Below are 27,240 nucleotides of genomic sequence, written 5' to 3' on the forward strand. Positions count from 1 at the left end.
TGCGTAGGTGGAAGCACGGGAAGACCATTTAGAAACTGGTGAACTGGACCCAGGGAAAATGAGAACAGGTCAGATTTGGGCTGATGTGGAGCAGATGGGGTGGGTGATGCATTTGGTGGGTGATGTCGGGGAAGAGGAAATGAGAGGGATGCCAGGTTTGGGACCTAAATAACTGGGTACATTGTGGTGCCGTTATGGAGAAGAATTTTCTTGGGAGTGGGTGGTGGAGGTGGTGGGACCAAACGGTCTATTAAATCAGAGAAGCCTTTTACAATGGCAAGGGAGGGGAAGTGCTACTGGTCACCGTTGCTTCTTGGTTTGAGAAGCTGTGTATAGAGGGCTGTGGTCCAGAGAGGACCTAACCCTGGGGGCAGGTCAGGGCTAACCTTCACCTTGAATTTCCACATGCTCAACTCCAACCCCTTTGTACCCAAGCCCCTGGGGCACCTTCTCACCCTCTCAACCGCTTCTCTGCTTTGCTGTCTGTTCTAGAAAGTGAAATGAAAACATTCATCTTGCACATCTGGTGCCCCAGGAGGCAGGAGGTGAACGGAGCAGGGGGAAGCTGAACGATGTCAACCCAGGCTCTCCCCTCTCTGGTTGTTGGTCACCTGTGCTGCCCATCAGGGAAGCCCTGACTCCAGTTGGTTCAAAAGCTGATGGAAAATTAACCAAGAAGCAGGAATGGCGCTTGATTTCCAGGAGACTTGATCTTTATTTTGTACCCAGTCTGGTTGAGGAAGATAGGTAAGGGGTGTCCTGAAGGGAAGGACAGAGATGCCAACAGTACCCTGGGCTCTGCCTGTCCTGCTCCGTGGGGCCCAGAGCCTAGGCAGAGGCTCTGCACTCTCCACTGTCCTCCTGAAAGCTGGATCTGAACTCAGTGCTACCCCCAGGCCCTACTGCTTTTTCCTTATTACCCTGATGTTCTTAGCTGATAAAACAGCTAGAGATTCCATCCAGTGTGGGTGATCTGAAGAATGATTGTGTTAGCTCTGGATGCCAGAACTCAAGTCTAGGTAACTGAAAAGGCCAGAGGTTGGGGCCTGAGCCAGCAGTGAGCACATAATAGATACACACTCTTTTTTTTAGACAGGGTTTCGCTCTTGTTGCCCAGGTGGGGTTGCAATGGTGCGATCTCGGCTCACTGCAACCTCCACCTCCCGGGTTCAAGTGATTCTCCTGCCTCAGCCTCCCAAGTAGCTGGGATTACAAGTGCACGCCACCTCACCCAGCTAATTTTTTGTATTTTTAGTAGAGACGGGGTTTCACCATGTTGCCCAGGCCTGGTCTCGAACTCCTAGCCTCAGGTGATCCACCTGCCTCGGCCTCCCGAAGTGCTGCGATTACAGGCGTGAGCCACTGCATCCAGCTATTATTATTATTATTATTACTATTATTATTATTATTATTAAAGACAGGGTCTCACTCTGTTGTCCAGGCTGGAATGCAGTGGTGTGACCCTAGCTTTCTATAGCCTTGAACTCCTGAGCTCAAGCAAGCTTCCTGCCTCAGCCTCCCAAGCAGCTAGGACAACAGGCATGTGCCACCGCCCCGGCAAATTTTTAAATTTTTAGTACAGACGAAAGTTCTTGCTCTGTTGTTTAGGCTGGTTTCAAACTCCTGGCCTCAAGGCGTCTTCCTGCCTTGTCTACCCAAAGAGCTGAGATTACAGATGTGAGCCACCACACCCTGTGGGTGCACACTCGACTGCTGCTGGATCTGCTCTGCTCCTGCCCCCCTGCTTCAGATAACTCTGTCTTCTGCCAGACCCACTTCCATCCTGTTAGAACCCCTGGAAGGGGCAGCAGTCATGGGGGACACTGGAGACATGGGCGTGCTCTGCGTGGGCTGCCACCTGGAGCAGGGTCCCTCGGCCACAAGTGTTGGGATGCTGTGTTGGTTCCTGCTGCCCCTGGTGCTGGGCCTGGGTTGGGGGTCCTGCCGCCAGATGCCTGAGTATGGTGTGAGTCATGGCCCTGGCCACATCAGGGGTCCCTGAAGCCACGAGCCCCAACACATCGGCCTCTGTGTCATCCAGGCTGCCACGGAGGATGAGGGGGCAGGCCCAGGCACTAGCAGTAGACTTGGCCACCAGGTTGCTGAGCAGAACCCCAGTGCTTGGGGACAGGTGTGCAGAGCCAAAGGAGCAGTTGAGCGAGGAGGTGAGAAGGAGCACAGAGCCGCTGCTGTCCACGGCAGCCAGGGCGCTGCTCTCGGGGCTCACAGCAGTCTGCAGGAATGGTGGGCAGGGGTCAGGGATGGGCACCCCGGAGTGCAGGGCTGCCTCCAACAGTGCCAGCAGTTCTGGGCCAGCTGAGGGACTGGGGGTGGTGAACAGGATGCCCTGGGGCACAGGTAGCTGCTGTGCTGGTTCCAAAGTGGGCCTGGGTCCAGCTGAGGGCACCTGCAGCCCCAGGTCTCCCGCCAGCCGACTCAGTAGAGCATCCCCAGCAAGGTCTGAGGTGGGAGCAAGGGATGCCCTGCGAAGCACAGCTGCCAGTTGTGGGTTGGTGGCTCGGGCCCCAGCGTCCAGGGGCGTCCCATCAGCATGGCAAAGTAGTGGACAGAGGCCTTCTGTGCCCCGGGCCGCCAGAGCCCTTGCCAGGGCTGTGTCCACCAGGAAGCCCTCCTGAGCCAGCGTGGTGGGGCCCACTAGCAGGCGCGGCCAGGGCAGGCGACCAAAGCGTGCATGCAGTAGGTGCAGGGTGGGCAGAGCCGTGGGCAGCCCCAGGCCGGGGGCCAGGGTCTGTGCTGGGCCTGATGTCAGGGCCGTGGAATTGCCCGAGGAGCTATCGTGGAAGAGGCCCCAAAACGTGGCACCTGCAGGAGACAGAGGGGTCACTCAGCAGCCGCAGGTCAAGATTCACTGACTTGTTTCAGTCAAAATCCCTTGACTGAGCCTGGGATCAGAAGTTACTGACCAGGCCTGAGGTCAAGGTTTCACGGACCTGAGCTCAAGGGTCATAGCCTGGGGTTGGGACTGCCGCCCAAACCCTAGGTCCTGTTCAGTAAGCAGCCTTGAGGTCAGGGCTACTGACTCCCTAAGTTCCAGGTCACTGATCAGGCTGTGGGTTGGGTTGCAGTCTGGGGTCAGGGGTCACTGACCTAGCCCTGTGGCGTGAGGATGCACCACTGCCAGGCACAATGCGGCTGCAACTCCAGCATCCACGACGTTGCCCCCGGCAACAAGCAGCTCTCGGCCTAGGTGGGAGCATGTGACTGCAGCAAGGAAGGCACTGTCATGCAGCAAGGAGGGGAGCTGGGCTGGTGACCCCCGACCCTCCCCTCCCCCAAGCTGCCCCCAGTACTGACTGACCTGCAGGGCTGATGATGGCACCGTGGTGGTATACGCCAGGGCCGTGGGAGTGTCCGCCGGGTGGAGGGGCCACAGAGCCCAAGCTTCCTGTCGAGCTGCCCGGATTCTGGAGCTGCCTCACAGCCAGGGAGCAGCCAACAGCCAGCAGCAGCAGGGCCGCCATTACACGGGCCCACGTTCCAGACAGCCCACCAGCCTTGTTCCTGTGGCGGGGGGTGTCCTGAGCCAGGACTGGGACAGAGGGATGCCCACGAACCCCAAGAGACCCCAGGGAATGTTTCCCAAAAGGTTTGATTTAACAAGAGGAGTACAAGTCTGCCAAGGAGAAAGGGCGTCTTGGTAGTTGGCACAGCTTGGGCAAAGCCATGGAGGTGGGAAAGCACTTGGGGAAACAGGCTAGCTGGGGAGGGATCCTCTGGAGGGGAGATTGGAGGGGCAGAGTCCAATCAGGTGGGAGGGAGGCCCAGTGGGGTGTGGCAGGCAGGAGAGAAGCGGCTGGGGAGCAGGCCCAGCCAGGCATAGCCAGGCCCCAACCTGCCCAGCAGGTGCCTCCTGCACCAGGGCTTGCGGGCTGGGGACCTTTGACAGAGCAGCAGATGGGACAGAAGCCGGCTTGGAACAAATGTCCCTCCAGGTACATAGACTTTTGATTGGGTCAGGCCAAGTCTGGGGCTACAGCCTAGGTTTTCCCCCAAATCCATCGGACAGTGCCTAGAGCTAAGCCCAGCGGGGAGTTGCCTGGTCCTCCTGAGGGGCTCAGAGACAGAGACTTGCCAACCTCAAGCCTGGGGAGCCTGGTGCTCAGACCCCTCCCTTACCTACCTGGAAGAGTCCTGGTGCCTCCAGGGGTTTGGAACCAGCACTTCTGATGTCTCCTCCTCCTCCTCTTCCTCCTCCTCCAACTCCAAGCTTGGCTCCCAGGGCAGCAGCTTCTGATAGACTACAGGCTCTGCTGCCAGCTCCATGGCCCCCCAGTGCTCACCCCAGCCCTCCTGCCTGCCAGCCTTCCCGGCTGTGTCTCAGAGGCCCTGCCCAAGCCTGGCAGGTGGGAGGTGGCAGCGACCTTGGGGAAGGGTGGGGGTGGAATCCAGAACAGGTCTGGGCAGGGCACGGAGCCAAGGAGGCTGCATCAGAGCCTGCCCCATTAGGACACAAGGCCCGAGGAGCTCTAGCGACAGGGCTCCCAGGTGACTGCCTGTAAGGGGTCACAGCTCAGTGAGGTCGACGAGGAGTTCACCCCTAATGCCACAACCTTGACACCCAGGCACCTGCTGGGCTCCTCCCCTTGGAGGATGTAGCCCATGGATGCCCCCAGGACTGTAGTTTAGGGACTGTGGACTTGAATTAGAGCTACAGTTACATGGTGGCTTGGGTCGGAGCTCCCATGTGCTTGAGTCAGCACGTGACTAGGTTCTGGCGTAGGGGTGTCTGGTCTCTGGCTGGGGTCAAGGCTCAGCCTGTGGCTACTCTGGGTCTGGGTTTCTTTGGGGAGCAACTTGGTTCATAACTCCCTGTGCGTGTTTTGCGACTTTTGTCCAGAAGGTAGCGCCACAGCCTGGAAACCAACATTTCTAAGTTCATTTTGGGATTCCCATCAAGGACTTGTTGCAAAACAGTGCTGTTTGTAACGGCCCCAAATTGGAAAGTGCCCAAATGCCCATTATCGCTAGAATGAATGATGTAAGTCACAACGGACCACTCTGCAGCAATGAGAATGAGCAATCTGCAATCATATGCAATAGTGTACACAAGTCTGACAAACATAAGGACGAAGGAAAGCAGCCAGGCAGGAGACAGCACGCGCTACATGCTTTCATTTACACAAAGTACACACACAGGCAACAACAGTCTGCCCTTAGAAGTTAGATAGTGACTGGAGCAGGGACCGGGGGGCTTCTGGGATGCTGGAGATGTCCTTTCTTTCCTCTCTTTTCCTTCCTTTCCTTTCCTTTCTTTTCTTCCCTTTCTTTTCTTTCTTTCTTGACAGAATTTTCGTTCTTGCTGCCCAGGCTGGAGTGCAATGGTGCAATCTCAGCTCACTGCAACTTCCACCTCCCGAGTTCAAGCAATTCTCCTGCCTCAGCCTCCCAAGTGGCTGGGATTACAGGCACGTGCCACCATGCCTGGCTAATTTTTTGTGTTTTTAGTAGAGACATGTTGGCCAGGCTGGTCTTGAACTCTTGACCTCGGGTAATCCACCCGCCTCGGCCTCCCAAAGTACTGGAATTACAGGTGTGAGCCACCACGCCCAGCCAAGATGTTGCTTCTTAATCTGAGTGCTGGTGACACAAGTGCCCTGAGTGTGAAAATGTATCAAGTTGGGCAATGATGACGTGTACTTTTCTGTATGAATATTGTCTTTCAATAAAAAAGTAAAAATGAAAAAGCTCATGTATTTTCTACATTAAAACAACCACCATGAAAATCATCCTTCAAATCATCCATCATCCCATCTGGTTCTCCAGCTGCTTCCCTTTCTCGCGGCCTCTTCACAAGCAAGTACAGGGGTTCTTTAAGGCTGGTGTGCGTCACGATCACCTGGGCAGCTTGTTAAGTCAGATCGCTGGGCTCCCCTCCCAGAAAGTCTGGCTCCAGGTGTAGGGTCTAGAACATGCTTTCCTAACTGCCAGTCCTGGAACCACACCTCCAATCTAAAACAAAAGTGTACACCTGCTGTCTTCACCTCTTTCTCTCCTGTTTCTTCCCTGAGCTGGTTTCTGTCTCTCATTCCCCAGAGAAACCTTTGGTTTCCTTTTTTTTTTTTTTCTTGGACCAATAAAAAACCAACCAACCAACCAAACAGAGCAGCCTAGGGTTGCCACCTTCTTATTTTGCCAGTGGTTGGGAGATGGGAATCAAAATGACCATTTTTATGATTTTATGACATGTATGTCATAAAATAATTCAGTTTCACTTTCTGTTAACATGGTGTAAGAAGGTTAGAATTTCAGAATGAAGGTCCGTCCTTCCTTCCTGAGAAAAGGCATCTGAGAGCCTTACGGCTCTGTGCTGCCCACATCTCCTGCCCCAGCCTCAGTCTGGCCTTTGGACTCCTAGCATTGCTCCTTTTGTCCAGCAGGCAGAATTATTTTTGGCCCCCACCCTGCCCAGCCAACATTCCTCTGCTCTTAGAGCTAGGTCCTGACAAGCTCTTTGGGACAAGACCTCCACTGGTTGGGTTCTGGGAACATTTCTTAGTGTGGCCTTTCTCATTCCTGTAGCTCTGGACCTATCAGCTAAGCTCCAATTAGATGCAGATGGGTTCTGGGGATAAAATGCTCAGGCCAAAGTAGCTCCAGGGGTAGATGGACTCGGTCATTTTAGGGCTCAGGGTAGGGGTGGGTGTTGACAATGGCTTCAGGAGAACTGGGTCTAGTCCTATGTCTGCTAATAACTGAATATATGACTGCAGGAGAGACATTTAACCTCTGGGAGTCTTGATTTCACTTCTGTAAAATGAGGATAACAATATTTATCTTCCTAGGGCTGTTTTGAGGATTACACAAAATATATTTAAAGTGGCCAGGCGTGGGGGCTCATGCCTGTAATCCCAGCACTTTGGGAGGCCAAGACAGGTGGATCACGAGGTCAGTAGATCGAGACCATCCTGGCTAACATGGTGAAACCCCCGTCTCTACTAAAAATACAAAAATATTAGCTGGGTGTGGTGGTGGGCACCTGTAGTCCCAGCTACTCGGGAGGCTGAGGCAGGAGAATGGCGTGAACCCAGGAGGTAGAGCTTGTAGTTAACTGAGATCGTGCCACAACACTCCAGCCTGGGCGACAGAGCAAGAAAAAAAAAAAAAGAAAATATATTTAAAGCATCTAGACCAGTGCTTAGTACAGAGCAGTCCCTCCAAAAGCATGAATTCCTTTCTCTCTGCTCTGTGAGCCTCAGTCTCCCCAGTGATTATTACGGATAATCTACATACGCATGTGTGCGTGCACACACACAAAGGGTGGCTTGAAGTCTGAAGCGTAAGACTGTAGATTCATTAATTTCTCCATTCATTTCCTCATTTGTCCTCTTATCCTAATGGTTCTCAACCTTGGATACATGTTACAATTACCTGGCAAGCTTTGGAAAATTCTAATACCTATGCAGACCAGTTAAATAACGAAATCAGGATCTCTAGATTGTAGCTTCATCAGTTTTTTTTTTTTTTTTTTGAGACGGAGCCTCGCTCTGTCGCCCGGGCTGGAGTGCAGTGGCCGGATCTCAGCTCACTGCAAGCTCCACCTCCCGGGTTTACGCCATTCTCCTGCCTCAGCCTCCCGAGTAGCTGGGACTACAGGCGCCCGCCACCGCGCCTGGCTAATTTTTTGTATTTTTTTTAGTAGAGACAGGGTTTCACCATGTTAGCCAGGATGGTCTCGATCTCCTGACCTCGTGATCCGCCCGTCTCAGCCTCCCAAAGTGCTGGGATTACAGGCTTGAGCCACCGCGCCCGGCCGCTTCATCAGTTTTTGAAGCTTCCCAGGTGTTTTCAATGTGCAGGCAAGGTTGAGAACCACCGCTTTAGCTAGTGATTTCTGCAATTCGAATCACCTGTAGCAATTGGACGACACCCAAACACCAATATCCTCGCCCTTCCCTTTCTCCCACTCCCACGCCAATTGAATCAGCTTCTCTGAAAGTGAGTCTCAGTCATGATGATGTTTTTTGTTTTGTTTTGTTTTTTAAGATGGAGTTTCGTTCTTGTTGCCCAGGCTGGAGTGCAATGGCACGATCTCAGCTCATCGCAACCTCTGCCTCCCAGGTTCAAGTGATTCTCCTGCCTCAGCCTCCCAAGTAGCTGGGATTACAGGCACCCACCACCACAACCGGCTAATTTTTATATTTTTTAGTAGAGACAGGGTTTCACCATGTTGACCAGGTTGGTCTCAAACTCCTGGCCTCAGATTGATCTGTCTGCCTTGGCCTCCCAAAGTACTGGGATTGCAGGCTTGAGCCACTACACCTGGCCTCTGGCTGCCCCTTCTAACCAAGAAAGGACCCTGAGACGAGAAACAAGGAAGAGTATGGGCCCCATGCGTGTGTAAGCCTTTCCCCAGATTGACTTTATAATCGGCCCTCTTGGACATGCTGGGATTTGACTCTATAGAATAGAGACAATGAAGTATGTGTATGTGGCAGGGTTGGGGGTGGGGATGAAAGTGGCTTTTCCTTGCAAGATAGCTCTCTCTGTGCAATGTGACCAAAATACCAGAATATCGTTAAAGTACTTTAAAAAATTGTTCCAGGTGATTCCTGTTGCAATACAATGGCATTCAGAAATTCTTAACTCAGAGTCAGCATCCAATAGTCCGTGAAAGACGTAGGTATTCCCATTTCCTGAGTTTACAATTACCCTGGTAAATGGCAAATCCTCATTCTTTTTTTTTTCCAGATGGAGTCTTGCTCTGTTGCCCAGGCTGGAGTGCAGTAGCGCGATCTCGCCTCACTGCGACCTCCACCTGCTGGGTTCAAGAGGGAAGAAGAGGGAAACTCTGTCTCAAAAAAAAAAAAAGATAGTGATTCCTATCATACTTGAGTTTAATTTAGGGGCTTGTACAAGGCAGAAGACAGATGGGCCTTGGAAAATAACAGTAGATATAGTTAAAAAAAAAAAAAAAAAAAAGAGTCACTCAAATTGTAGCTGCTGTTCTAGGTGTTTCTTTCTTTTTTTTTTTTTTTTTTTTTTTTTGAGACAGAGTCTTGCTCTGTTGCCCAGGCTGGATTGCAGTGGTGCGATCTCGACTCACTGCAACCTCCGTCTCCTGGGTTCAAGCAATTCTTCTACCTCAGCCTCCCAACTAGCTGGGATTACAGGTGCCTGCCATCACACCTGGCTAATTTTTGCATTTTTAGTAGAGACAGGGTTTCACCATGTTGGCCAGGCTGGTCTTGAACTCCTGACCTTAGGTGATCTACCCATGTCAGCCTCCCAAAGGGCTGGGATTACAGGCATGAGCCACCATGCCCAGCCTTTACGTGTTTCTTTATGGGGAAAATCAACATAGCTCCTGGAAAATGCTTTCTTCTTTTGTTTTGTTTTTTTGTTTTTTTTTGAGATGGAGTTTATCTCTGTCACCCCGGCTGGAGCACAGTGGCGTAATCTCAGCTCACTGCAAACTCCACCACCCAGGTTCAAGCAATTCTCCTGTCTCAGCCTCCTGAGCAGCTGGGATTACAGGTGCCCACCACCACACCCAGCTAATTTTTGCATTTTTAGTAGAGACAGGGTTTCGCCACATTGGCTGAGCTGGTCTTGAACTCCTGACCTCAGGTGACCCACCCGCCTCGGCCTCCCAAAGTGCTGGGATTACAGGCGTGAGCCACCATGCCCAGCCTCTAGGTGTTTCTTTACGGGGAAAATCAACATAGCTCCTGGAAAATGCTTTCTTCTTTTTTTATTTTATTTTTTATTTTATTTATTTATTTATGTTTTGAGATGAAGTTCGTCTCTGTCACCCAGGCTAGAGCATAGTGGCACAATCTCGGCTCACTGCAACCTCTACCTCCTAGGTTCAAGCGATTCTCCTGTCTCAGCCTCCCGAGTAGCTGGGATTACAGGCGTGTGCCACCATGCCTGGGTAATTTTTGTATTTTTAGTAGAGATGGGGTTTTACCACGTTGGCCAGGCTGATCTCGAGCTCCTGACCTCAGGTGATCTGCCTGCCTTGGCCTCCCAAAGTGCTGCGATTACAGGCATGAGCCACTGCCCCTGGCCAAATGTTTTGTTCTTTATTCCAATAACCAAAGAATCCCGAAGTCATTTGCTTTTACCTGGTAGGGACAGCAGTGCACCTTTACAATCTTGCCTCAGAGTTGTGGCAACACAGTATCTAATGGTCAAGGTCAGGGATATAAACCATGGCAGCTGGTGCTCAAATGAGGTGGAGACAGTGGTGCCTTCCCCAGACATTTCTGCAACGTGATTTTGAGCATTGGTCTTGGCTGCATAGCCTCTGAGCTAGCTCTCCAACATCTCTACCCCCCATCCACTTTCTGTGCCCACCGATTTTTCATAAATTTATTTTCTATTTAACTCAGGCAGAAGTATGTCTTTCGTTTACAATTAATAACACTGACTGATGCATATCCTTCTAGGAGTCCCTAGAGGGCAGCAAACAGCATCTGCAGCTTGAAGCGGGAGCCGGGAGGCAGAAGCAGCACTGGATCACATTGGACCCTGGCTCAAAGACTCTGCAAAGGTAAAGAGGGCATTTGTGCTTTCCTGACCTGTTGGCTCTCAGGAAGAGTGTGTCTTAGACCTGGACTAAGGAGGAAGACTCAGACTAAGGAAGTTCAATTCCAGTAGGAGGCCATTGCTTTGTAAATTTTTTTTCTTAATATTTCTAAAGCAGAAGGGATGAATTATGAGGCGCTTGGGGTGTCTCTTTCCTGGTTGCATCTACTTCTTTATTCACTGCTTTTACAGCTTGTCAAAAGTATTCTAGCTGCCTTTCGGCCTCAGCCTTTGTCTTGTGCCGAGAGTCTTGTTTATCTTAGACATTACCTGCGTGCCACCACAACCAGGTTCCTGGCTGCCTACCCTCTATTCTTCTCCTTAATAGCATCCAGATTTTCTTTTTCTTTTTCTTTCTTTCTTTTTTTTTTTTTTGAGACAGAGTCTCGCTCTGTGTGCAGTGGCATGATCTCAGCTCACTGCAATCTCTGTGTCCCAGGTTCAAGCGATTCTCCTGCCTCAGCCTCCCAAGTAGCTGGGATTACAGGCATGCACCACCACGCCTGGCTCATTTTTGTATTTTTTTAGTAGAGACAGGGTTTCTCCATACTGGTCACGCTGGTCTTGAACTCCCAACCTCAGGTGATCTGCCCACCTTGACCTCCCAAAGAGCTGGGATTACAGATGTGAGCCACCACGCCTAGTCCAGATTTTTCTTTTTTTTTTCTTTTTCTTTCTTTCTTTTTTTCTTTCTTTCTTTCTTTCTTTCTTTCTTTCTTTCTTTCTTTCTTTCTTTCTTTCCTTCTTTCTTTTCTTTTCTTTTCTTTTCTTTTCTATTCTTTTTTTTTTTGACAGAGTTTTCCTCTCCCAAGTTGCTGGGATTACAAGCATGCCCCACCATGCCCAGTAACTTTGTATTTTTTTTTAGTAGAGATGGGGTTTCTCCGTGTTGGTCAGGCTGGTTTCAAACTCCCGACTTCAGGTGATCCGCCCACCTTGGCCTCCCAAAGTGCTGGGATTACAGGCGTGAGCCACCGTGCCCAGCCCAGATTTTCTAATAGGGAATTATTCCTTGCTACTGTGTGTTGAATCCTGGGGAGAGAAGTTGAGGTCATTAACAGTCCTAGGGTTTGGGGCTGACCTAGAGGAAAATGACCACGAGATGGCAGTAGCATGCAATGAGCTTTACTGGGGCGGCTCTGAGACAGGGTTACTTGTGAGGGGAAGTCCCCCATAGCGGGAGTCCTTCTAAGGATAGTGATGTGGGGCCACCATCCAGAAAGAGAAGACAAGAGAGCTTCTGGGGAGAGGGGTATCAGGGAGGCGGTTTACATGTCTAGATGAGGAGGGGTGTCTCTGGGTCAGAGAACTGCAAAGGGCAGCCCTGGCTTGGGCTCTGTTGTAACCCCAGGGTTTATCCTCTCTATGGCCAGCACTTGTGGGGTGCAGTCTGGCAGGGTACATAAAGCAAGCAGGCTCTAAGTGGCTAGAAATACATTTATTTGGGCTATTTAATTAAAAGCAACTGGATGTGTAAAAAACTGAGTTTAGCTCTTATGGGTTTTTGTGCTAGCAGTCCTGTCCTGAAGAAGTAAACAGCGTAGAGCTCAAGGTTCGGCTCATTTATTTAACAGGGTGAATAACAGTGCCTGCCTCCCCCACTCTCTTCCACTACAGAAGCTGAGGGAGCAGATCCTTCCTCAATCTTCCCTGCTCGTATAGCCAAGGGCAAACATGGTGCCTAAGCTCAGCCAGTTCGAGAATTGTCTCCAGGTCTTTAAAATTTTATTTATTTATGTATTTATTTTTGACACAGGGTCTTGCTCTGTTACCCACGCTGGAGTGCAGTGGTGCAATCGTGGCTCACTGCAGCCTTGATTTTCTAGGTTCAAGTGGTCCTCCTGCCTCAGCCTTTTGAGTAGCTGGGATCACAGGTATGTACCACCAGGCCCAGCTAATGTTTAAATTTTCTGTAGAGATAGGATCTTGCTGTGTTGCCCAGGCTGGTCTCAAACTCCTGGCTTCAAAAGATCCTCCTTCCTTCCAAAGTGTTAAGATTACAGGTGTGAGCCCACCCCATACCTCTCACTTTTTTTTCGTGAGACAGCATGTTACTCTGTCTCCCAGGCTGGAGGGCAGTGGTTCAATCTCAGCTCACTGCAACGTCTGCCTCCTGGGTTCACGTGATCCTCCCACCTCAGCCTCCCAAGTAGTTGGGACTACTGGCCTGAGCTACCATGTCCAACCTTTTTTTTTTTTTTTTTTTTTAGTAGAGATGAGTTTTCACTATGTTGCCTAGACTGGTCTCAAACTCCTGGGCTCAACCAATCTGCCCACCACCTCCCAAAGCATCTAGATTTTCTTTTTCCTTTTTTCTTTTCTTTTCTTTTCTTTCTTTCTTTTTTTTTTTTTTTTTTTTTTTGAGATAAAGTCTTACTCTGTTACCCAGGCTGGAATGCAGTGGTGCGATCTGGGCTCACTGCAACCTCTCCCTCCCAGGTTCAAGCGATTCTCCCACCTTAGCCTCCCGAGTAGCTGGGACTACAAGTGTGTACCACCACACCTAGCTAATGATTTTTTTTGTATTTTAGTAGAGATGGGGTTTCACCATGTTGCCCAGGCTGGCCTCGAACTCCTGAGCTCAGGCACTCCGCCCACCTTGGCCTCCCAAAGTGCTAAGATTACAGGTGTGAGCCGCCGCGCCTGGCCGAGATTTTCTAACTGGGAATTATTAAATAGGCTGGGTTTCAGCCACTGCATCCAGCCCTCCCCAGGCCTTTTCATACGTGTGTATGACTTCAGTATTCGGAGATTTGGAGATGAGAATCATTGGCCAGTCTGGCCCTATCGAGAGACTCTGCCGTGCCGCTTCTCTATTTATTTATTTATTTATTTATTTATTTATTTATTTATTTATTTATTTATTTTAAGACGGAGTCTAACTCTGTCATCCAGGCTGGAATGCAGTGGCACGATCTCAGCTCACTGCAACCCCCACCTCCTGGGTTCAAGCGATTCTCCTGCCTCGGCCTCCTGAGTAGCTGGGATTACAGGAGCGTGCCACCACAAGCAGCTGATTTTTGCATTTTTTAGTAGAGACAGGTTTCACCAAGTTGGCCAGGCTGGTTTCAAACTCCTGACCTCAGGTGACCCACCCGTCTCGGCCTCCCAAAGTGCTGGGATGAACGCGTGAGCTACTGAGCCCACCACTTCTCGTTTCTTGATCCTTTCGAGCAGGCTTTGTCAACCAGGTCCCTCCTCTGAACCACAGAACACAGGAATGATTTCCCCAATTCTCCAAAGAACCTTTGCCCTTTCCCTTTCTTCCTGCTGGAATTCCGACTCTAGTCCTGGGCCCTGGGGACAGCACGGCTGCGCTAAGGACCGTGCGGCAGGCAGCTAAACGGAGGCTGGGCCTTACTCACCTCTCAACCAGTGATTTCTGCCCTGGACTCTAGATCTTTACATTTCTTGTCACACGGGCGAAATAAATCTCTCCTTTGTGTAGCTGTGAGGTTGAACAAATAGGACTCGCAGTCTGCCTTTATTTTAATCTCCTAATCTCCATTCAAATCTGTTTTGTGGGGATGGCCCCTCACCGTTCTTTTGAATGGAACATAGAGCAGGCCCATGTCTTTTTGGGACACTCTCCTTTGGTAAAAAGTTTTTGGGTCACTTCAAGTTATAAAAGTTTCATTTCAGCCAGGCGCAGTGGCTCACGCCTGTAATCCCAGCACTTTGGGAGGCCGAGGTGGGTGGACCGCCTGAGGTCAGGAGTTTGAGACCAGCCTGGCCAACATGGTGAAACCCCATCTCTACTAAAAATACAAAATTAGCCAGTTATGGGGGCGGGCGCCTGTAATCCCAGCTACTCGGGAGGCTGAGGCAGGAGAATCGCTTGAACCTGGGAGGCAGAGGTTGCAATGAGCTGAGATCGCACCACTGTACTCTGGCCTGGGTGACAGAGTGAGACCCTGTCTCAAAAAAAAAAAGTTTCATTTCAATAATTGCGATTAAAAAAATAAGTGTGGTCCCTTTCATGGAGCTGGAGGGTAGAGCAGTGGTTGCCAGGGGCGGGGGGAGGTGAGCTGGGATTGTTGTTTAGTGTGTGGGGTTCCGTCTGGGATGATGAACAGCTTCTGCAGATGGCTGCGCAATAGCCTGAGCACATTTGGGGCCACTGAAATGATTCATATACATGTAAATTGGTTAAAATGGTAAATTTTGTGTTGTGTATATTGTATCACAATGAAAAAATGCAAAAAAGGTATAAGCCAAAAAACCCCAAAACACCCCACAGCCCCTCCCCCAAATGTGAAAGTCCATTTAAAGTTAAAAACTCCCTTGCACCTTCTCGGTCTGTTTTGGGCAAGCAGCATGCAAGAGGAAAAGTGTGTGTGTGTGTGTGTGTGTGTGTGTGTGTGTGTGTGTGTGTGTGTAAGAAAGGGTATGGTGAGGAGAGAGACTCTAATGAACTTCTCAATGTACCCCCAACCCCTACCTGCTCCTATGCCCTGGGATTCTCCTCCTCACTCACTTGGCTGCTTTTGTACCCCCGGGGTTGACATGGCCAGGGAAGAGGAAGAAAGGGGCAGGAAATATCTGATTTTGTATTGTACCAGCTGGTATAGAAGCTTTTTGGACTTTGTGTATAGCTGACTCTTTATCTATTGGGGGACTTCTTTAAGTCCTTCCAAGACCTCCAGCCGACCCCATTATTGGGGTCTCACCTCCAGTTCCCTGGGTATAGCTGAACTCTTCTTGGCTCACATGCGGCTCAGGCCTCAGTTTCTTGCTGCTGGGGCCGCATCTTTCTCTCCAGGTGGCGCTCCTGGGCAGGTTTTATTCCTTGTGTTTTGTTTTGTTTTGCTTTGTTTTTAATAGCTCTTGCTCAAGGTTAGGCAGGTTTCAATGTGGCATGATGCTGGTTCTCCCTCCTGCATAGCTCACATCTGGCCCATAGGAAACAATCACACATCCTTTTCCTGCGATAGATTTCAGGGGTACCAGTTTCCAATGCAGCTAACTCTCTTCAATGTATGATCAAAACCACTATCAGCTACCACATCTCTCATGCACTGAATTAATCATTTTTTTGTGTGATTGCTTCGGCAGCACATATACTAATTTTTTTTTTTTTTTTTTTTTTTTTGTAGAGATGGGGTCTTGTCATGTTCACTAGGCTGGTTTTGAACTCCTAGGCTTGAGCAATCTTCCCACTTCGGCCTTCCAAAATGCTGGGATTACAGGCATAGCCACTGTTTCAGGACTTGGATTTTAAAAATCAGTTTTATTGAGGTATATATATATATATACATATATATATATATATATTTTTTTTTTTTTTTTTTTTTTTTTTGAGACGGGGTCTTGCTCTGTCACCCAGGCTGGAGTGCAGTGGCACGATCTCGGCTCACCGCAACCTCTGCCTCCCAGGTTCAAGCGATTCTCCTGCCTCAGCCTCCCAGGTAGCTGAGAATACAGGCGCCCACTGCCAAGCCCGCTCCCAGGTAGCTGGGACTACAGGTACCCGCTGCCAAGCCCAGGTAACTTTTGTATTTTTAGTAGAGATGGGATTTCACCATATTGGTCAGGCTGGTCTCGAACTCCTGACCTCGTGATCCACCCACCTCAGCCTCCCAAAGTACTGAGATTACAGGCATGAGCCGCCGTGCCCAGCTGAGGTATAATTTACATAAAGTAAAAGTCACCAATTTTTGTGTATATTGCCAGCAACTGACACCACAATTAAGACAACAAAGGAACCGATCACTCCCGCAGCCAACACTATAGTTCACCGTGGAGGACCCCGTGGACAGCTCCAAGCCTCCCTCTGCATGACCATTTCCTGGGCGGAAGTCCTTTGAGCTAAGTGGGAAATTTGGACAGTACCCAACCTATGTGGAGGAACCATGTCCTGGCACTGGGGAAGTGGGAGAGTTAGAGCACCAAATCGAGGCTCGATCCAACCCATTGATCACACCTCACCCCATCACAGCAAGTTAGGTGTTTCCCTGCTTTTGGTTTGAGGCGTTACGTGAGAATCTCTTATCTCTGTAGGACTCTCCAGGGAGTGGTGTGTTGCGATTCCAGTAGTGGAAAGAACAAAATCAAAACACTGTATGGTGAAATCCTCAAAGGGAAGGACCCGGAACTCACATCCTTCGAGATATCATCTGTACCTCGGCACTGTTGTGACCGGGTGGGCAACGTAGCAGCAGAGTCAAGGGACACAATGTGTGTTAATAGTCTCCAGGCTCAAAAATGATTCAAGACCCTGATGGTGTCTCTCCAAAGACCAACACACGGGGATGGTACCAACCTGTCACTCAATTACAACGCAGGGCTGGCGACTAACTGGTTTAATTAATTCGAGACCGTGGGTGGGATCACTGGTCTTTGCTTTGACAACAGAATTCGAGTCCCCGGAGAAAGAGCTACTCGACCAGGTTATAGACTAGTGGCTGGTAGAGTGCGAATGACAACATGTTGTACCATCAGGATGTTCTTAGATCAGTGTATGGACCGATCTATTGCACTGCCGTCGGTGTAACCAAGATTGTTGTATTCGAGGAGAAAGAGACGCTTGCCCGGAAAACACATGGACAGTTTTTTGAGTATGGGGGAGCCCTGCACCAACCCATTATGATTTGAGGTCTCTCCTTGGATGCTCCCAAATCTGGCAATGGTGGCAAACTATTGGGCTAAAAGACTCAATCCAGCAAATTCTGGATTTAAGGCTCCTGATATAATACCTGGAGCAAATGTCACACTTCCACTTACTCAGATGGCTGCTCACTGAGTGTCAAGAGGAACAGGGACAGGCATGTGGTCACTCCAACTTTGAACATCCTAAAGAATTATGGGGTAACAGGCTACAAATGAAAACGGTCATTTCCTATTTAAAAAGAAAAAAAAAAAAAGACAGCCGCTCATCAGACCTCAGCAGCCAAGATGGTGAAGCAGGTCAAGAGCGAGGCTGCTTTTTAGGAAGCCTTGGATGCCGCAGGCGATAAACTTGTAGTAGATGACTTCTCAGCCACGTGGTATGGGCCTTGCAGAATGATCAAGCCTTTCTTTATCCCCTCTCTGGAAAGTATTTCAATGTGGTATTCCTTGAAGCAGATGTGGATGACTGTCAGGATGTTGCTTCAGAGTGTGAAGTCAAATGCATGCCAACATTCCAGTTTTTTTAAGAAGGGACACAAAGTGGGTGAACTTTCTGGAGCTCATAAGGAAAAACTTGAAGCCACCATGAATGAATTAGTCTAATCGTGTTTTCTGAAAACATCACCAGCCATTGGCTATTTAAAACTTGTAATTTTTTTTTTTTTTTTTTTTTTTTTTGAGACGGAGTCTCGCTCTGCCGCCCAGGCTGGAGTGCAGTGGCCGGATCTCAGCTCACTGCAAGCTCCGCCTCCCGGGTTTATGCCATTCTCCTGCCTCAGCCTCCTGAGTAGCTGGGACTACAAGCGCCCGCCACCTGGCCCGGCTAGTTTTTTGTATTTTTTAGTAGAGACGGGGTTTCACCGTGTTAGCCAGGATGGTCTCAATCTCCTGACCTCGTGATCCGCCCGTCTCGGCCTCCCAAAGTGGTGGGATTACAGGCTTGAGCCACCATGCCCGGCCAATTTTTTTAATTTACAAAAAAAAAACAAACAAACAAAGTATGAAGACTATAAACCCAAATGCCATCTGGATGACAATAAAACATTCATTCTAACACCTGAAAAAAAAAAAAGACAAAGAACATTTCCAACAACTGAGCATTTTCCTAGTCCCCCTTTGCTCCACCCCTTACCTCTGCTCCTTGACAACCACTCATCTGATTTTGATCCGTATATGTTGGTCTTTACCTAAGAAATCATGTTTTGAGGACTTATATATTGTAAATGGAATCATACAAGATGTACTTGTTCATTTCTTCTTTCACTTAGCATGAAGCCTTTGAGAAGCATCCATGTCATTCCGTGCATCTGTTTTTTCTTTTGATTGCTGAGTAGTGTTTATTGTATCTATGTACCACAATGTATCGATTCACCCGTTAATGTAGACTGGATTGTTTCCAATTGTTTACTATAGTGAATATAGGCATTATAAGCATTTGTGTACAAGCCTTTTTGGGGACGTATGTTTTCATTCTTCTTGGATAAATATCTGAGTGAGATTGCCGGGTCATATGGTAAGTATATGGTTAACTCAGCAAGAAATCCACCAATTTATTTTCCAAAATAACTCTACCATTTTGCTTTCCCACCAGCATGGGATGAACATTCCAGTTGCTCTGTATTCTTGGCAACACTTAAGTATTGTCGGTTTTTTTTTTTTTTTTTTTTTTGAGACGGAGTCTCGCTCTGTCGCCCAGGCTGGAGTGCAGTGGCGCGATCTCGGCTCACTGCAAGCTCCGCCTCCCGGGTTCACGCCATTCTCCTGCCTCAGCCTCCTGAGTAGCTGGGACTACAGGCGCCCGCCACCGCGCCCGGCTAATTTTTTGTATTTTTAGTAGAGACGGGGTTTCACCATGGTCTCGATCTCCTGACCTTGTGATCCGCCCGTCTCGGCCTCCCAAAGTGCTGGGATTACAGGCGTGAGCCACCGCGCCCAGCCTGTATTGTCGGTTTTTAAGGTATGTGTGTGTGTGTGTGTGTGTGTGTGTGTGTGTGTGTAGTGGTATCTCATTATAGTTTTAATTTCCATTTCCCTCATGTCTAATGATATTGGACATCATTTTATTCATTTATTGCTACTCATATATCTTCTTTGCTGAAATGTCTGTTGAAATCTTTTTCCCATTAAAAAAATCAGGTGATTTTATTTTATTACTGAGGTGGTGGTGGTGTTTTTTGACAGAGTCTCACTCTTGTCACCCAGATTGGAGTGCATTGGTGCAACCTCGGCTCACTGCAGCCTCTGCCTCCCAGGTTCAAGCGATTCTCCTGCTTCAGCCTCCCGAGTAGCTGGGATTACAGGTGCCTGCCACCATGCCCAGCTAATTTTTATATTTTTAGTAGAGATGGGTTTTCACCATGTTGGCCAGGTTGGTCTTGAACTCCTGACCTCAGGTGATCCACCCACCTCAGCCTCCCAAAGTTCTGTGATTGCAGGCATAACCCACTGTGCCCGGCCTACTACTGAATTTTAAGAGTTCCCTGCACATGCTGGATACAAGTCCTTTATCAGATAAATTATTATTTTTTAAATTTATTTTTAAAATTTATTTTTAGCAACCCTGTTAACTGTATAGTTAAACAAATTTTCCGTGTATGTTTTCTCTCAATCTGCGGTTTGCCTTTTCATGTTCTTAAAAGCATCTTTAAAGGTCAGAACTTTAAAATTTTGGTAACGTTCTATTTATCATTTTGCTTTTGTTTCCCATTGAAGGAATCTTTGCCTAACTCAAGATCACAAAGATTTTGTCCTGTGTTTTATTCTAGAAGTATTATGGTTTTAGCTCTTATATTTAGGTCTATGATTTATTTCAAATTCATTTTAGGGTATGGAGTCTCACTCTGTCACCCAGGCTGGAGTGCAGTGGCCGGATCTCAGCTTACTGCAAGCTCCGCCTCCTGGGTTTACGCCATTCTCCTGCCTCAGCCTCCAGAGTAGCTGGGACTACAGGCGCCCGCCACCTCGCCGGCTAGTTTTTTGTATTTTTTTTTTTTTTAAGTAGAGACGGGGTTTCACCGTGTTAGCCAGGATGGTCTCGATCTCCTGACCTCATGATCTGCCCATCTCGGCCTCCCAAAGTGCTGGGATTATAGGCTTGAGCCACCGTGCCCGGCAAGGTCAAGGTTTTTTAAATTTAATTTTGGCATACAGGTAATCTAATTATTCTGGCACTATGTATATGAAATACTATCCTTTTCCCACTGAGTTACCATTGGATAAAATCAGCTGACTGTTTGTGAGCCTATTTCTGGACTCTATTCTGTTCCATTGATATCCCTGTTTATCCTTCCAGTGAGAGAACACTATCTGCTTTATAATACATCTCAAAATTGAATAGTTTTGTCCTCCTTTTTTCTTTCTGCTCTTTTTTTTTTTTTTTTTTAGACAGAGTCTTGCTCTGTCACCCAGTCTGGAGTGTAGTGCCACAATCTCAGCTCACTGCAACCTCCACCTCCTGGGTTCAAGCAATTCTCCTGTCTCAGCCTCCCAAGGAGCAGGGATTACAGGCACCTGCCACCATGAATGGCTAACTTTTTGTATTTTTAGTATAGATGGGGTTTCACCACATTGGCCAGGCTGGTCTTGAACTCCTGACCTCCAGACCTCAAGTGATCCACCCTCCTCGGCCTCCCAAAGTGCTGGGATTACGGGTATAAACCAACACGCCTGGCCCATATTTCTTATTTAAAAAAATTTTTAGGTAAATTTTAGCATTAACTAGTCTGTTTTTAAGAATGAGTGCCTACAGAAATTTTGATTGGGATAGTGATACTCTATAGATAAATTTGAGGAGAACTGGCAATGTTGAGTCTTAAGGTCCATGAATATGGTATATCTCCCCATTTCTTTAGGTCTTCTTTAATTTATCTCAGCAGTATTTTGCAGTCTTCCTGCTCCCTTTCTCTTTTCCTCATATCAGGACCACCCATAATTTTTTTTTTTTTTTTTGAGATGGAGTCTCACTCTGTCACCCAAGCTGGAGTGCTGTGGCCGGATCTCAGCTCACTGCAAGCTCCGCCTCCCGGGTTCACGCCATTCTCCTGCCTCAGCCTCCCGAGTAGCTGGGACTACAGGCGCCGCCACCTCACCCGGCTAGTTTTTTGTATTTTTTAGTAGAGACAGGGTTTCACCGTGTTAGCCAGGATGGTCTCGATCTCCTGACCTCGTGATCCACCCGTCTCGGCCTCCCAAAGTGGTGGGATTACAGGCTTGAGCCACCGCGCCCGGCCTTTTTTTTTTTTTGAAGTGGAGTCTTGCTCTGTTGCATAGGCTGGAGTGCTGTGGCATGATCTCGGCTTACTGCAACCTCCACCTCACCTCCTGGGTTCAAGTGATTCTCCTGCCTCAGCCTCCCAAGTAGCTGGGATTGCAAGTGTGTGCCACTGTGCCCAGCTAATTTTTGTATTTTTAGTACAGATGGGGTTTCACCATGTTAGCCAGGTTGGTCTTGAACTCCTGACCTCCAGTGATCCACCTGCCTCGGCCTCCCAAAGTGCTGGGATTACAGGTGTGAGTCACTGCACCGGGCCCATATTTTCTATCTTTTAGTGCTGGATTATGTTTTCCCCCATCTGTATTTGATCAGATATTCAACCTGCCTTTTAAGGTTTAATTTTACTGTAATTTTAATTCTCTAGATTTCTAATGGAATCTTTGTCATTTGTCCTATTCTTATTTCATGACTACCTTTTTTTAAGCAGTTTATTTATTATTTATTTATTTATTTATTATTATATGTTAAGTTCTAGGGTACATGTGCACAGCGTGCAGGTTTGTTACATATGTATACATGTGCCATGTTGGTGAGCTGCACCCGTTAACTCGTCACTTACATTAGGTATATCTCCTAATGCTATCCCTCCCCTCTGCCCCCTCCCCACAATAGGCCCCGGTGTGTGATGTTCCCCACCCTGTGTCCAAGTGATCTCATTGTTCAATTCCCACCTACGAGTGAGCCTGACTTCCTTTTCTTGTTTCATGGTTGCTGCACCCTTTTTATTTCTCTGAGGACTTTAAAGATACTTTCTTAAGGCCAGGCGTGGTGGCTCATGCCTGTAAACCTAGCATTTTGAGAGGCCATGGCGGGTGGATCACTTGAGGTCCAGAGTTTGAGACCAACCTGACCAACATGGCGAAACCCCACCTCTACTAAAAATACAAAAATTAGTCAGGTGTGGTGGCACACACCTTTAGTCCCAGCTGCTTGGGAGGCTGAGGCAGGAGAATCACTTAAATCTGGGAGGCAGAGGTTGCAGTGAGCTGAGATCTTGCCATTGCACTCCAGCAGCAATAAGAATGAAACCTCATCTCAAAATAAAATAAAATGTAAAAAAAGATACTTTCTTTAAAGTGGTTTTAAGGAAGCTCCAAAACCATTTTCTCAGTGATCAGTTCCCCTGTTTGCTGAGTTTGTTTGCTTTCATGAGGTTGGTCTTCCTTAGTGCTCTCAGGTTGTGAGGTTATCTGGAGAGTCTGTAAAAACCAAGGCCATCTGTTAGTGGCCTCAGCTTGGTTGATATTGGGCTGGGCTCCAGACAGAGGTTTCCTCAGAAATGTCTGCTGTGGGTCTCCACTTCATGTGAGTGATGCATTTCTGGGAAAGTCCCTGGGAGCTTGGTGGCTCTGCTGAGCCACAGGCACATGGCTTGGTCTTTGCCATGACCTTGGAGAGGAGGTGTAGCCACTCTGGCTGATGCTCACTAACTGGCAGCGTGGGTCCCAGTGCCAGCCAGGCTCAGGACCCAGTCCTGCTGGGCATCTACACCGTGGCCCATCCCCTCCAACTTCAGCCCTGCTGTCGTCCCCGCCCCCAGAGACTGCCAGTCTCCCCTGCCGGCTCCTGTCTCCTTTCTCTTAAGGAGAAGTCTCCATTTTTGGTTTACAAAACTGTCTATCTTTTGTTATTGATCATGTTTGTGTCATTAGGAGAAGTCTCCATTTTTGGTCTACAAAACTGTCTTTTGTTATTGATCGTGTTTGTGTCATTATTAACTTTTTTTTTTCTTTTTTTTTTTTTTTTTTTTTTTTTTTGAGACGGAGTCTTGCTCTGTCGCCCGGGCTGGAGTGCAGTGGCCGGTTCTCAGCTCACTGCAAGCTCCGCCTCCTGGGTTTATGCCATTCTCCTGCCTCAGCCTCCGAGTAGCTGGGACTACAGGCGCCCGCCACCTCACCCGGCTAGTTTTTTGTATTTTTTAGTAGAGACGGGGGTTTCACCGTGTTAGCCAGGATGGTCTCGATCTCCTGACCTCGTGATCCGCCCGTCTCGGCCTCCCAAAGTGCTGGGATTACAGGCTTGAGCCACCGCGCCCGGCCCATTATTAACTTTTTAAGAGATCACGTGTCTATATGTTTGAAGCAGAAGGAAATGGTTTCCACGATCTCAATCAGAAGCATTGTGACTTATCTACGTGTGTGATACAGCTGCTGTTAACTAAATTTTGTTCCACAAGCAGATCTGCAGAAATGCACATACCCTAGAGCTGTGTGTTATTCTTCAGCTTGCATAACAACGACTCACATCAAGCCTGTTTGGACCTGTTGGTGATCAAGGTCCAGCTCAGCCTGGGGCAACAGGACAAAGGTGAAAGCAACCTCTAGTTTTTATTAAAAGTCCATTTTAAACATATATGCATATTCATTAATTTTCATGTGTGTGTGTATGTGTGTGATCACTATGTATCAGACATAAGGGCCTTTGTAAGGGACTTACAAACATGAACTGATTTATGATGCCCATTTTACAGATAAGGAAACTGAGGCCCAAAGAGTGGTGAGCCGTGACTGGGATCCAGAGTCCTGCGGATCTCTCTGCTGTGTGTGCTCAAGCGTGCCCTCGTGCCTGAGCTTGCACACAAGGGTGGGGGGCATGAAGTCCATGCTCCCTCTGACAGTGGCGTGCTTTTCCACAGCCAAGAGTGGAAGGGGAAAGGACCGGAGAGTGGCAGACTCAGGGCCTTGCTTGGGGACACCAGCCCTCTGACCCAGACATGCTCTGCCCACTTCCCCCCTGCCTACTCACTAGACTCAGACGCAAGAGTCTGAGACTGCCAAGGAGGCCTGGCTGCAGCAGGGGCAATGGGGTCTCTCTCCCACTCTCTCCCATCCCCAGCCCACCATCAGGAGCGATCTGTTCCCTGCAGGCTGTAGGGACCAGGGCCTGGAGAGGAGGGAGATACGTGAAGACAGCTACCTCCTTAGAGGAGAGGGCTACCATGCCACCTCACTGCAGTTCTTTCTGTCTAGAGACATAGCAAGATAGAGAGAGAGAACAAGGGATACAGGACCCAGGAGAGAACAAATAATTCAGAGGAATACAGAAATACCGGCTGGGCGTGGTGGCTCACGCCTGTAATCCCAGCAGTTTGGGAAGCCGAGGTGGGTGGATCACTTGAGGTCAGAAGTTCAAGACCAGCCTGGCCAACATGGCGAAACTCATCTCTACAAAAAACACATGGAAAGAAGAGAGAAAAGAAGAGAAGAGAAAAGAAAAAGAAAGAAAAATTAGCCAGGTGGGATGGTGGGCACTTGTAGTCCCAAGCTACTCAGGAGGCTGATTCAGGAGAACTGCTTGAACCCGGGAGGCGGAGGTTGCAGCGAGCAGAGATTGTGCCACTACACTCCAGCCCAGGCGACAGAGCGAGACTCTGTCTTCAAAAAAATAAAAATAAAGAAAGTGAAAAAAGAAATACGGAGAGCCAAGACAGAGAGGCGCAAAGACAGAGAAACAGAGACTGGGAGGTGGAGGGAATACCTGGAGGGCATCTGAAAGTGAGGCTTCAGGAGGTGGAGTTGGGGTGAGTCAACGTTGGTACAGGAGGTGGCAGGAGGTGGCCGTGCAGGGAACGAGTCCCGGGCCATGGGGGATCAGAGCTCTGGGGAGTCCATGTCAAAAAGACCTGGAGCCAGGGGTTCCTCCCACTACCCGTGCGGCCCTGTATTGGCTGGGACTGGGCTGGGGCTGGAGTAAGCGTGCCTATTGTATCCAGTCCCTCCTGGCTGCTGGCCTGGTGTCCCTGGATCTGGGGACAGGCGCCCGGCCTCACGGTGCCCTCCTCCTGCATGGGCCAGTTGGCTCCACCCTCCCGGTGCCAGTGTCAGGTTCCAGGCTGTTCCCTGGGGGAACTTTGATCTGGAAAGAATGAGGGTGACCGATCTGGCTGCTGCCCAGGGCCGAGCCATGTCACCGAGACCTGGCCTGAGCTGCCCCTGCCGCCTTCCCGCCCACTGGGACACCACGCGGTTACCCTGGGCTCAGGAGACACAAACGGGGTCTTTCCTGCTTCCCTTCCCTCCCTTCTCCTCTTCGTCATCCATTGTTTATTCAGTAGTTCACTCATTCACTCCTTCATCAAGCATTGGCTGATGCAGTGCGGGTGAGGGATGGGGACAGACGGACAAGGAGGTGGGTCCTGCCCTTTAGGGAGCCCCTCGCCTGATGGGGGGCAGGTGGCCCACACAGACACACGCTAAACAGAGACCACTGCTTGAGAAACACAAGCTCTGTTTTGGAGGAGGAAGACGGGGAGTGCGAGGACGGATGTGTCCTCGTGGACACCATGCGGGGTTAGTGGAGGTAAAGAGGTAAGGACAGGCTTTATCAGGGAGGGCTTCCCAGAGGAGGGAGTGGTTAAGCTGGACCCTGATCTGGAGAATGAGCAGGAATGTGTCCATTTGAGAAGTACAAGGCCAGGCACAATCACAGAAGTGCGAAAGAGTTTTGTGTTTGTGCGTTTGTGGGCGGCAGCGGCTGAGAAAGGGGGATTGGAGAGGTGGGTGGGGGGCTGGTTAGGAAGGGCCTTGAATGGCCCCTTCAGGCATTACCCTGTTGGCGAGGGGACCCATGAGTCAGGGTTAGGGGTCCTAGCTGGAACAGATTATCAAATCAAGATACAGCTGGGGGCTATAGGGGAAGCGGCAGTTTGATGGCACCTCCAGGCCTTGCTGAGGAGGGGTTGGTGCCTCCGAGACCTCCCCTGCCAGCCCCAGCCCCAGTTAGTCTCCACAATGCTTTTGAGGAAGCCCAGCTGGTCTATGGGCTGCAGCGGCTCCAGTGGGCTCCAGGCCCAGGGCTCAGCCCAGCCCCCTGCCTTGGCCTGGCCTCCCCACCCCCACTGCCCACTGTGACTGACGCAGCCTTTTGCTGAGCTGAAAGCGGACACTGCCTGGCCTGTGAGGCCCCTGGGGAAGGCCCAGGGAGCAGAGCCCTGGAGCTCGGGCTCCTCTTGTCCTGAAGGCTGCTGAGCCAGGGCCTATAAATAACCCCTCTCCCGGCCCCGTCTCTGGGAAGGGGGAGGGGAGGAAGGCCCAGGCCAGACTGAAGGCACCAGGTCTTTTGGTGGGAAGCCGTGGAGGGGGTGAGGGAAGAAGGGGACAGGGCCCACGGTTGGAGGCCCAGTTCTGTCCCCGGACAATGACGGCTTGTCCCTGGAGTCTCGGGGTCCTCTGGCCTGGAGCAGCCAAGCTCCACAGGGAAAGAGTGCGTGCAGGGACTGTTGTTGTAAGAGGAGCGGCCAGTCCTCTTTCCTCCCATCTCTGGGTGGGTTTCCGGAGGTCCAAGAGTCCGGATATGAGCTCCGAGGGCCACCCAGGCTGGGCCTGGCCTGCCCCAGGGACCCCTTCTTCAATTCCCAATGGCCCGGGACAAACGTGTCCCTGCTTGCCTGAGACCTTAAACATGTGCCTGTTCTTCCTGGAGTCAGTCTCCCCTCCTGGCTCTGCAGTTTTCGGGGTAGGGGTAAGGAGCTGAGTGAGTCAGTGTAGAGCCCTCTCCAGGCCATGGGGCCAGGGCTTAGGGGCTGGGACCCAAGGGGGAGGATCCTGGAAATGGAAAATCTGAGCCCGACAGCCTTATCTGGGCTGGAAGCAGCTGTCTTCACCCCACACCCTGCGCAGCCCCCGCCTCTTAGGGGAGGACAGCGGCCCCTCTGTGCAGGAATACGTGGTGTTTGCTCTCCGGGTAGCCTGGGCCTCCACAGAGGCCTATGGGAAATTCTTCCTTATTGGGGTCAGGAGGGCCCAAGGTTGGCGCAGGAGGGCAAGAAACTCTGCTCGCTCTCTTCTTTCCCCACATCACAGCCACCC

General features: G+C 49.8%; 1 protein-coding gene and 1 pseudogene across 1 annotated transcript; one reads left to right on the plus strand and one right to left on the minus strand.

Annotated features, from left to right (window-relative positions):
• Positions 1–691: 691 nt before the first annotated feature.
• On the minus strand, positions 692–4,359 carry GGT6 (gamma-glutamyltransferase 6). The gene is made up of 4 exons (XM_010382177.2): positions 4,142–4,359; positions 3,320–3,522; positions 3,109–3,222; positions 692–2,823 (listed from the first exon to the last, which is right to left on the minus strand). Exons 1-4 carry the CDS (start codon positions 4,282–4,284, stop codon positions 1,787–1,789), a joined length of 1,497 nt encoding a protein of 498 aa, XP_010380479.1. The 5' UTR covers positions 4,285–4,359; the 3' UTR covers positions 692–1,786.
• A 13,086-nt stretch (positions 4,360–17,445) lies between these two features.
• Positions 17,446–17,763, plus strand: LOC104677214 (annotated as a pseudogene).
• The last annotated feature ends 9,477 nt before the right edge of the window (positions 17,764–27,240 follow it).

The sequence above is a fragment of the Rhinopithecus roxellana genome, chromosome 19 (genome assembly GCF_007565055.1).
Source record: "Rhinopithecus roxellana isolate Shanxi Qingling chromosome 19, ASM756505v1, whole genome shotgun sequence".
NCBI lineage: Eukaryota > Metazoa > Chordata > Mammalia > Primates > Cercopithecidae > Rhinopithecus > Rhinopithecus roxellana.

Bases quoted from the DNA above. Each gene is read 5' to 3' on its own strand.
- GGT6 (XM_010382177.2), bottom strand. From the start codon at position 4,284: ATGGAGCTGGCAGCAGAGCCTGTAGTCTATCAGAAGCTGCTGCCCTGG. The intron at 3,223-3,319 runs GTCAGTCAGTAC...TCCTTGCTGCAG, and splicing joins TGCCATCATCAGCCCTGCAG to TCACATGCTCCCACCTAGGC. The intron at 2,824-3,108 runs GTCAGTGACCCC...TGTCTCCTGCAG, and splicing joins TCCTCACGCCACAGGGCTAG to GTGCCACGTTTTGGGGCCTC.